General features: G+C 42.8%; 1 protein-coding gene across 3 annotated transcripts in view; it reads right to left on the bottom strand.

The window, feature by feature from the left end:
• Positions 1-10,040: 10,040 nt before the first annotated feature.
• The window catches only part of LOC130285535 (rho GDP-dissociation inhibitor 2-like), a 150,190-nt gene continuing 148,400 nt past the window's right edge, over positions 10,041-11,830 (bottom strand). For all 3 annotated transcript variants that reach the window (XM_056537055.1, XM_056537054.1, XM_056537053.1), the window contains exons 5-6: positions 11,819-11,830; positions 10,041-10,430 (exon numbers count right to left, since the gene is read on the bottom strand). The exon at positions 11,819-11,830 is cut by the window's right edge and continues 52 nt beyond it. In XM_056537055.1, coding sequence (XP_056393030.1) covers positions 10,231-10,430; positions 11,819-11,830 — 212 coding nt within the window. In that variant the 3' untranslated portion in view covers positions 10,041-10,230. The remainder of the gene's footprint in view (positions 10,431-11,818) is intronic.

Raw genomic sequence — 11,830 nt, forward strand, 5'->3', positions numbered from 1 at the left:
CTATAGATCGGGCGTCTCCGCATGCATAAAAAAATCAGAAAAGGTGATGTTTAATTTTTTTTTATTAGGGGGTTGTTTTATATTGCTAAAATACATTATTTACAATATATATCTATGTTATTTTTTTTTTTGTTACACTTAAAGTGTCCTTAGAGAACCTTTATAAGAAATCACTTGATTGCTCATACAGATCCATGCTAATCTGTTCAATGGGTGATCTTCTGTTCAAGGGGATCTACCATTGAAGGTACGAAGGCCTTCAGCTGCAGTGGTTACAGTTCGTCAACCCCCCCACCGATTGCATTGTGGGGGTGCAGATCAGAGGACTGACATGATGACCTAATGTTAGGCAACTTTCTAACTAATATTACCTACAAGCCCAACGCGGCTAATAATTTAATCAATAACCTACAAAATTAGCCCAAAGATATAGTCAAAAATATAATTCTTTATTACATATACAAAAATAGGTAGAAAAACACCCATAAAATAACCCACCCTTAAAAAACCCCCCAACACAAAGCTAAGCAGGATATCACCAGGATATATATAGTGATCAGTAATGCCAATTGAAATCTAGCAGTATTAAGTCTAGTCAGCACATGATTATAATGACTCAAATCAATACAATACCTAATTGTGACATGCTGACGGCTTCCCAGTGATGATCCTGCACCTCGACACGTGTTTCGGATGATTCCTTTCTCACTAAGACTGGCATCGCCATGATCAATGATGTCTGTCATTAGCTCCTGGTGTCAGCTTCAGATGGTAGGTGGCATCCAAAGGATAGGGGGCGGTGCTAGTTGGGACCCCCCACAGTCTCCTTTACGGGGCCCTGGCTCTCCCTTATACCTCTATGGGAGTGCCGGAGATAGACAAACGGCTTGCGCATAGAGATATGTGGAGGGGGAGTGGCGGCTGCTGCTTGGTGCAGGGGTCGTGACGCGCCACATCGTGCGGGGGTCATGGCGCGCCGTTCCTGTTTGAAGCCGTGGATTCATACAGGAGATTGCGTGGGTCCCCATGATAAGTTTTTCCCCAAGATATATCTTCTTTAAGCAAGGAGACATAAAAAGAATAGGGAATCTATAGGGAAGGAGGCAGATGGAGTTTGTATGCAACAGCATTGATTCGTTTTATCACCTCAAAAGGAATCTAGGAGCAAAACCTTCCTAGTAATATTCCTGGAAGAAAAAGTCAAAAGTTATCCCCAGCGGAGGAGACGCTTTACATTTTGTATCTGCTCGGCAGGTCCTTGGCCTTGCCCCAGATTTACATAACGTTCCTGAAAGAGGAGTATGCTGCACTTGTTACAGAGGATGCTGGGGCTGGTGGAGGAACGCAAGGATGTCGACCATATACTAGAAGGAGACGATCCTGTGGATTCACTGGTAAGGTTGTTGTAGAAGGTTGTACCCAGTTGTCACATTGAGCAGAAATGACAATAACTCTCTAAGATTGGTTTGGTTATTTGTCTGGAGATGGTATCCAGAAAAAAGTCCAACTTTAGCTTGAACAAATGGCAGAGCGCCCTCCAGAATCTCAAAGTAAGTTTCACTCCTCAGAATTGGCAGGAATATTCCATGGCGTCAGTTTGTTCCATAAAGAGTCTGGCAGGATGATCAGCTGTAAGTAAACCGGGCAAGGGGATGAAGTGGGCCATTATAGAAAATTGATTTAAAACAACCCAAACTACGGTACACCCAGCACAGGGTGGGAGATCGGTGATGTAACCCACAGAAACATTTTGTTGTGGAGCATCAGGAACAGGCAGCCGCTGTAGAAACTTCATTGATTTGGACCTGGAGACACATTTGGGCACAGGTTGCACAGACAGAGACATTGGGGGATATTCATCAAGACCTGTGTTGAGGAAAAGTTGACCAGTTGCCCATAGCAACCAATCAGATCGCTTCTTTCATTTTTCAGAGACCTTTTCAAAAACATAAGAAGCGATCTGATTGGTTGCTATGGGCAACTGGTCAACTTTTCCTCTGCACAGGTCTTGATGAATCTCCCCATTACTCACGAACATCTTTAGAGAGCATTGGCCACCAATATGGCGGGTCAGATGCTTGATGGTCTTGTGGATCCTGCGATGCCCAGCATGCTTAGAATCACGTCCCCAGGCAAAGATGTGTCTTTTTGTGACGGGATGTCTCTGAATAAGACACCAGCTGCGGTGACCAGACCTGAGGTGGGGTCAGTGAAGTACAGGGGCTCTTTGGACTGGTCCGAAGAATCAAATTAATGGGGCAAAAAGTATTCATCCTCCTCCAGATTTTCTACCCCTTGCTGTCGGCATTCGTGATCGGATAGTCTATGGCGCTCAATTTGTATGGACTCCTCAGAAGTGATGGCTGAAGGTGGCAGCATGGGCTTCTGGAAGTAAGGTGCTAGGTAAGTGGGTCTTTTTCAAGTGCGACAGGTTTCCTGACATGCATGGGGATTTTGGTGGCAAGAGAAATCAGATGGTTCAGTGTGGACACAACCCGCTAACTCCTCCATAATGTGATCAGACAAGCCCTCCCTGTTGTGCCTCATAGTTCTAAGCTAGTTCAGCCAGTGTATGGAGCTGGATGGCGTATTGTCCCACAGTATGAGAGCCTTGGTGTAAACGTAGGAAAGCGGAGGCAAGAGAAGAAGTACGACCCGGCCCTCAACCACTTAATGGAAAAGGTTTTCTCGTTTGGGGTCTCTGGACTGTCACGTTCCCATAGGGCAAGGGCTTCACTTGATAATAAAAACATAATGCCACTTTAGAATGCTCCATGGGAAACTTGCGCCTATGCAACTCAAAGTGGATCCAGCATTTTTTGGGAAAAACCACGGCAGGACTTGGGATCACCATCGTAGCGGCGAGGCACCGGTAACTGGACACCAGTAGCACTATAGTCTGAACTCTGAGAAACAGGACTTGCGGCAACAGCTGGGACATGTGGTGCAGTGAGCAATATCCTCTACTGTGTTGCAGATCAGCTCTGTTAAAGTGATTTAAAGGGGTATTCCGGCTTTATACATCTTATTACCTTATGCCCCTCCATTCATGTCTATGGGAGGGGGCGTGACTGCCGTCACGCCCCATCCCATAGACGTGAATGAAGGGGCGTTGTGTGACGTTACTAGGATGCGTGGCCCTGACGTCACGTCTCCGACTCAGAGGCAGCGCCCGGCACAGAATGCCGTGGGGGTAGCACAGAGATCGTGAGAATCCCCGGCGGCGGGACCCCTGCCATCATACATCTTTATCCCCTATCCTTTGGATAGGGGATAAGATGTATAAAACTGCAATACCCCTTTAAGGGCTGTTAAAGGGTAGAGGTGCAGTACCACATACTACCTTTGAACAAGTGTTGGTGCTGTTTCAAACAGAAAGCAGCTGTGTTGTTTTATTCCAGTACAACCCTATATATGTGTCTTCTTTCTTAAAACATGTAGAGAGATCCACCAAATGTCCTACACCTACCTTTATTAACTCAACACAGGAGCTGTAGAAAACTATCAGCAGAGAGCTCCCCTAGTGGTGGCTGTAGGTAGCTGTTCTGATTGTGTCATAGTAAGCAGGGGAGGCACCTCTGTACTAGGCTCCACCCCCGCTGGGCATAGGTAATGTAAGCCATATCCTATGGTTACCCCAGAGAACCCCATTAAGTAAACTTTACAATTCTTGACACTATCTATATAGCTGTAGGTGTGTGCTGCATATAGACAGCACCGGGCCTGTATACTTTGTTTATGAAGGCTTTTTTAAAACGTGTTGTTTTCTCCCCATGTGGGAGGCCTCCGGGGACGCTCCAGCCCTTGTTTAATGTCTTTTCGCAATTTGGCGACCAGACAAAAACTAATATAGTGCAGATGGAGCCTCGGCTGCTCCTCCAAGTGATCAGGACATTTCCGAAATGGTTTTTAGAGTGATGTTTACTATAAACACATAATGACTGTGCCGGGGGCCGCTGCGCAGACTCCTCGGCTCCTTTACAATCTGTCCTGTACTTTACTGGGGCCCTTGGTTTTCTAAAAAAAATCTGTGGAAGGTCACAGCGGACTTTGATATCAATGATACAGCAAATAGTTCTGTGTAAGAAAGTGTCCGGCGCTCCCAGGATTGTGGGTAAAACACAGCTTACTTTATTGAATTATAGGACCGAAGTCACATACAGAAATCTTGTCCGACGCGTTTCACCTTCTCTGGGGCTTAATCATAGACTGACAAACCTTACAAACCACACCATTAAAATACATAGACAAGGAGTCACATGACTCCTTACATCATTGGTGTAAAATCAAGGCAAATGGAAAACCCGGAGTGGGAATTATATACATTTACTTGGCTTAGACCTTAGTTCACACTCATATGGGCATAAAGACAAAAAATGCATATATAAACTTCAATTGATTTACGACTAAAACGTATGCACTGCAACACTATATAGTAATAATATACTAAAATTTTGTATATAGACTCCACGTCTATGTCTTTAAATGGTGTGGTTTGTAATGTTTGTCAGTCTACGATTAAGCCCCAGAGAGTGTGAAACGCGCCGGACAAGATTTCTGTATGTGACTTCGGTCCTATAATTAAATAAAGCAAGCTGTGTTTTACCCACATTCCTAGAGTGCCGGACACTTTCTTACAGTGTTCCTTGATTAAGCCGGAGGTGGGACTGGCTGGTCCGGAGGCGGGACTGGCTGGTCCGCAGCACAGGTGAGGTGAGAGCTAGCAGAGAGAGGTGAGCGGATACAGCACATGCACCAGAAAATAGTTCTGTATTATAGGGTTAAGACAAGTTACATTACATGTAATAAAATGTATATCACAGGGAGTACACTCACTACTGCCCCCTGCTGAGTAATGCACTGAGTAGAGTAAGGGATGGAAAGTGACAACTGCTCTGGGCACATTTATGGCTCACAAGTGGTCGTTAAGTAGAAGCCTTTACTGAAGAGTTACACAGTCAGGGGGGGGGGGGGGGGGGTGTCTCTCTGCAGATGCGCAATTCTCCGCTATGTAGTGGGGGGCTCTCTGGGGATGTGCAATTCTTTACTATGCAATGAGAGGTTTCTCTCTGTGGATGCGAGTGTGATATCTCTGCGGATGCACAATTCTCTACTATACAGTGACAGGTGTCTCTGTGTGGATCCGAGTGTGATATTTCTGTAAAGGTGCAATTCTCATCTATGGAGTGAGGGGTGACTATGCAGATATGCAATTCTCTACAATGTCTCTGTACAGGCGCAGTTCTCTACTATCTAGTGAGGGTTGTCTCTCTGCAGATGTGCAATTCTCTACTATGCTTTTATTGCATTCTGCAGCTTTAGTACAGTCACTTTGGCTACAGTATCTAAAGCCTTTAGTGTCTGGTTATTGGTGGACTCATTGGTTATTGGAGTACTGTATGGTGGACTCATTGGTTATTGGAGTACTGTATGGTGGACTCATTGGATATTGGAGTAGTGTATGGTGGACTCATTGGTTATTGGAGTAGTGTATGGTGGACTCTGGTTATTGGAGTACTGAATGGTGGACTCATTGGTTATTGGAGTAGTGTATGGTGGACTCATTGGTTATTGGAATTCTGTATGGTGGACTCATTGGTCATTGGAGTAGTGTATGGTGGACTCATTGGTTATTGGAGTAGTGTATGGTGGACTCATTGGTTATTGGAATTCTGTATGGTGGACTCATTGGTCATTGGAGTAGTGTATGGTGGACTCATTGGTTATTGGAGTAGTGTATGGTGGACTCATTGGTTATTGGAATTCTGTATGGTGGACTCATTGGTCATTGGAGTAGTGTATGGTGGACTCATTGGTTATTGGAGTAGTGTATGGTGGACTCATTGGTTATTGGAGTAATGTATGGTGGACTCATTGGTTATTGGAGTAGTGTATGGTGGACTCATTGGTTATTGGAGTAGTGTATGGTGGACTCATTGGTTATTGGAGTAGTGTATGGTGCACTCATTGGTTATTGGAGTAGTGTATGGTGGACTCATTGGTTATAGGAGTAGTGTATGGTGGACTCTGGTTATTGGAGTAGTGTATGGTGGACTCATTGGTTATTGGAGTAGTGTATGGTGGACTCATTGGTTATTGGAGTAGTGTATGGTGGACTCATTGGTTATTGGAATAGTGTATGGTGGACTCATTGGTTATTGGAGTAGTGTATGGGGGACTCATTGGTTATTGGAATAGTGTATGGTGGACTCATTGGTTATTGGAGTAGTGTATGGTGGACTCATTGGTTATTGGAGTAGTGTATGGTGGACTCATTGGTTATAGGAGTAGTGTATGGTGGACTCATTGGTTATTGGAATAGTGTATGGTGGACTCATTGGTTATTGGAGTAGTGTATGGGGGACTCATTGGTTATTGGAATAGTGTATGGTGGACATTGGTTATTGGAGTACTGTATGGTGGACTCATTGGTTATTGGAGTAGAGTATGGTGGACATTGGTTATTGGAGAAGTGTATGGTGGACTCATTGGTTATTGGAGTACTGTATGGTGGACTCATTGGTTATTGGAGTAGAGTATGGTGGACATTGGTTATTGGAGAAGTGTATGGTGGACTCATTGGTTATTGGAGTACTGTATGGTGGACTCATTGGTTATTGGAGTAGAGTATGGTGGACATTGGTTATTGGAGTAGAGTATGGTGGACATTGGTTATTGGAGAAGTGTATGGTAATCCATTGCTTATTGGATAAGTGTATGGTGGTGGACTAGAAATTGCCTTATAATACCCGTTGCTCCCAGCCCTACAACCAAGTTATCTTGATTTTTTTTAAAATATGATTTCAATAGCCAGATTTTTTTTTTTATAGAAGCATTTAAACATGGCCACCGTAAAACCAAGAACCACCATAGACAAAACACTGGTAGTTGACATGTTTCAGAACAATTATGCTTTTTTCATCTCAACTACCATTGCATTTCGTCACGTGGCGGCTATTGAAATCTGTTAGTTTAGTCTGGAGTAATGACCATGCACCATGCCCAGGGATATCTTGATTCTTGCTTGGTCTCATGGTTGTAATCCCTGTATACTCTGAAGCAGGAGTGTATCATCCAGAGCAGTGGAAACTGTAAACCATTACGGTTTGGTTATATAATATATAACGCTGTAACTCAATGATGAATCGGCAGAAAGTGATTCCTCGCCCCATTACTGCTTCTCCTGGAGTCATCGCTCTTCGTCTGCAGCCACTTTTATCAGATCAATATTCTGCTGCTCATCCCTTTGTTGCCTTTCATCCATCCGACCATTTATTCCACATTGAACTACAGTATTAAATGTCATTGCTGTTACACGATAGAACGTCCTATGTACTATGGGATTATATAATATATCATGTTTAACAGGCCATCTGTTATGTTACAAATAATCCACCTAAATGTATGCTACCAAATATCATACAAAAAACCCTACAATCAAACACGGGAATAATCAGCACTTAAGACAAAGTCTTTATTAAATACACAACAAACAAAAAATTGTAGAAAATTCATTTAAACCAGAATATACAAAGGACAAAAAGTAAAATCCCACTGGGCAATTCAGGAGGAGATTCTGGTGCAGGGCAAAAAACATTTTTTTTCCCTACTCCTTTCAAGTAAATATGGGGGGGGGGGGGGGCTGCAAATTATGAAAAAATTCTCGAAAATGGGAGGGATAAGGTTCAAGTACAAATGTGCAATTCTAGGAGATGGAGTAAGACAGTAGTAGCAATAACTTCTAATGCACATCCAAACAAAAAGTGCCCTCCAATTCCTCCAGTATAATAGTAGTAAATCGCTATTCTGTGCTTCCTGCTCGGGCACCCTTGAGAAATCAAGTGTGGGCACGGTGACGTAGTATGGTGATGCTGCGCCATGCACTGGAAGACCGAACGGGGAAGCGTGAGGCACCTGCAGGTGGCGGACGCAACTTTGGAATCACAGAGCATTATGATAAGGTTGGGGTGATCTTCCCTGGCACCATAACCTGTGACCAAGTCGAACGCGAAAATAACGTTTGCTTGATCCGGCTGGGAAATGTCAAAAGCAGGCGTTCCTGGTTGACTACTTGTTACAGTCAAGAAGACTGTGCTTGTACTATCTTGCACATTAGCACTTGCTTGGTGCTTTATATATATTTTTGGGTCTAGGGATTGGCGTGATTTAGGAATCGGAAGGCACTTTTTGACTGAATGTATTGCTGCTACTGTCTTACTCCATCTCTTAGAATTGCACTTTTGTACTTGCACTTTATCCCTCCCCTTTTCTAGAATTTTGTCATTATTTGCCGTCCCCCCCATATGTACTTATAGAGCAGAGGCGCAGCTTGTAGCTTATGGGCCCCGATTCAAAATCTGCAACAGGGCCCCATATGTCAAATATAATACAGGTTTCTTATGCGTCAGATGTGTTTTGGGGCCGCTTTAGGCACCAGGGCCCGATGCGACTGCTACCTCTATAGCTATGCCCTTATATAGGAGTTTAAAAACAAAATTTTTTATTATTTTTTGGCCCTGCACCAGAATCTCCTCATTAATTGCCCAGTGGGGTTTTTTTTTTTTGTGCTTTGTGAATTCCGTTATTAATGAATTTTATACAACGTGTTGTTTATTTTGTATTCAATAAAGATTATTTAAGTCTACCGGGTTTCATTTTTTTACTTTATTGACCTAGCACACACACTTGGGTCACGTGTCTTGATGTCAATAATTGGGGGGGGGGGGGGGCACAAATTTTTCTGCAATACGGTGGACTGCCCCACAGACTTATTTCAGTCAATGGAAAGCTGTATACAAAACAATCAGGATAATGGTATGTTCACACCTACATAATTCACTGCAGATCATGCTGCTACCCATTGACTCCAATGGTTCTGCAGCAAATCCTGAGCAGATTTTCCACAGCGAATATGAGGGGGATTATAGGTCTTCAGTATAGTTGAGCGAATTTACAGTAAATTGGTTCGGAAGGAACTTCGCGGCTCACCTGTTGATTACTTTAGTCTTCATATAGTAGTTCAGCCTTCCAAGTGCTCCGATTGCCTGGAAAAGTCTGTGATGATTTAGGACCTTTTCAAGGGCAATCGGAGCACTTGGAAAGCTGAACTAATATATGAAAACTAAAGTAATCAATGGGCGAGCTGCGAGGTTCCTTACGAACCAATTTACTATAAGTTCGCTCAACTCTAGTCTTCAGCTGTTGACAAAGGAAAGGACCAGTGGGCAATGGGGTGGATAATAAATCTTCAGCTCAGGAAAATGGAATGAGGCAATGGTGAAAACCAACTATCCATGGGGTGGACTATAGGTCTTTAGCCCTCGACCAAGGAAAGGACCAGTGGGCAATGGGGTGGATAATAAGTCTTGAGCTAAGGAAAATGGAATGAGAAAATGGTAAGAACCAACCAAACATGGGGTGGACTATAGGTCTTCAGCTCTTAACAAAGGAAAGGGCGAGTGGTCAATGGGGTGGATTGTAGGTCTTCAGCTGGGGAAAATGGAATGAGGCAATGGTAAGGAGAACCAACTATTAATGGGGTGGACTATAGGTCTTAAGCCCTCGACAAAGGAAAGGACCAATGGGTAATGGGGTGAACTATAGGTCTTCAGGTCTTGACAAAGAAGAGGACCAGTGAACAATGGGAAGAACCAGTGGAAAATGGGAGTGGATTATAGGTCTTCAGCTCAGGAAAATGGAATGAGGCAATGGTAAGAACCAACTATCAATGGGGTGAATTTTAGATCTTCATCTCTTACCAAAGGAGAGGACCAGTGGACAATGGGGTAGACTATAGGTCTTCAGGTCTTGACAAAGGACCAGTGGGCAATGGGGTGGACCCAAAAAACTTCAGCCCATCACAATAGAATAGCACTTGACCCAATTCAATTTCAGTGTGAATCTACTGCACATCAGACACAAGACTGTAACAATGAAAGTCACACAAACATCTGGTGAGGGTCCAGTACTGCGTTTGTCAGTCAGGCAGCTCTATAGAGGACCCCCCCCCCATCTCCACAATGTCCGAAAAGATAATTGTTAAAGATTCATCTTTTTATTAAATACTGTCTTTACATGTTTGTATATTCCTTTTTTTTTCTTAGAAACTACACGTAACTATTAGAAAACAGATGTAGAAACCTTGATATGTCTTGTACAATTTGTAATATGTGGTATTCATCCCCCCCTAGTTATACGATGGCGGCCGCAGCGGAAGGTGGTCCTCCTCCTCTATTCCTTCCAATCCTTTTTAATATTAAGGTTCCACTCCCAGGCCAAGTGGTTGGTTTTGTCATCATCTGTGAACCAGGATTTCATGTGGTATGTCCCCCGGACAAACATTCCTTTGGGGGCTTCTTCTAGGGGGGTGAGGAATTCGTAAGGTTCGATGCGGGGTCCGTAGCTGCCCACCATGTGCGTTTCCTTATCAACTGTTGAGAAAAAGATTTGATTGATTACTTGCAAAATTTCCTTAAAGGGGTACTCCACTACCCCAGAGTGCGGGCTGCATGGGTCGTGACGTCACGGCCACGCCCCTCGTGACGTCATGCCATGCCCCCTCAATGCAAGTCTATGGGAGGGGGCGTGGCAACTGCCACGCCCCCTCCCATAGACTTGCATTGAGGGGGCTTGGCGTGACATCATGACCCCCGCTTCCCCCACTCAGCGTTCAGAACGCTTGGGCAGCGGAGTACCCCTTTAATCCCTTCCCAACCCCTCCGAATTTTGGCTTACGTTTCCTTCCTTCTTACCTAAAAGCAAAAACTTTTATATCATTATTGTTATTTTTTCTGCGGGACAAGTTGTAATTGTCACCGGCACCCTTTATTTTACTCTATGATACAGCGGTCTCCAAATGGTGGCCCTCCAATTTCTGGCATGCCCCATTTGGAGACTGCTATAATGTATTATGAATCCCCCCACCTCAAAAAAAAAAAAAAAAAAAAAAAACAATTTGATTCCAATGATATCAAACATGGATGTTTTTTGTTTATTTAAAAAAAAATGTTTATAAAAAAAAACATTAAAAATACAAAAAAATTTTTTTTTCCCCAACCTACAGAGCTATTTGTGGGCTACTTTATTGCGTTGTGCGCTGTAGTTTTGATCCGAAACAACTTTTGCTTAGTATTGACTTTTTATGAAAAAAAATTTCCTGTTATGTAATGTAAGCAAAAATAAGCAATTTTCGCGTTTGAAATTTTTTTTGGGGTGTTTTTTGTTCAGTTTTTATATCCCCAATTCCATATACGAAGATACCAAATTGAATTACCTAATTTTTTTCTTTTATACAATTTGTTTTATTTGGAAAATGGGAAAATAAAGGCAATTTACATTTTTAATGGGTGGGGTCTTATTTTTATCAATAGATTGCTTATGTAGGTCAATGTAGATTGCTTATGTAGGTCAATGTAGATTGCTTCTGTAGGTCAATGTAATGCAATTGCATTACACTGTTCTATGAGATCAACAGTCACAATAAACAGACAGGGTCTGGAAGATACCAAATATGTTTACCTAATTTTTTTTTTACAAATATTTTTTTCTTTTCATAATGGAAAAATGCTAATGATCTGAATTTGTATTAGTCAAGGGATTCTTAAAAGTTTTCTCTTTTTTTTTTTTTAGTTATCTATTTTATTTTTTAACAATTTTTTTTATTTTATTTCCCCCTTCCCTAGAGGCCTATTATAAGCAATCATTAGATTGCTTGTGCAGATCAATGTAACGCTATGGCATTGAACACTTATTGCCAAGTTTACAGCTGATTGAATGATGGAAAAGTAGTCCTTATGACTAGGACCCCACCAGCACTTACCTTTAATACCTG

This window comes from Hyla sarda, chromosome 8 (genome assembly GCF_029499605.1).
Source record: "Hyla sarda isolate aHylSar1 chromosome 8, aHylSar1.hap1, whole genome shotgun sequence".
Classification (NCBI taxonomy): Eukaryota; Metazoa; Chordata; class Amphibia; order Anura; family Hylidae; genus Hyla; species Hyla sarda.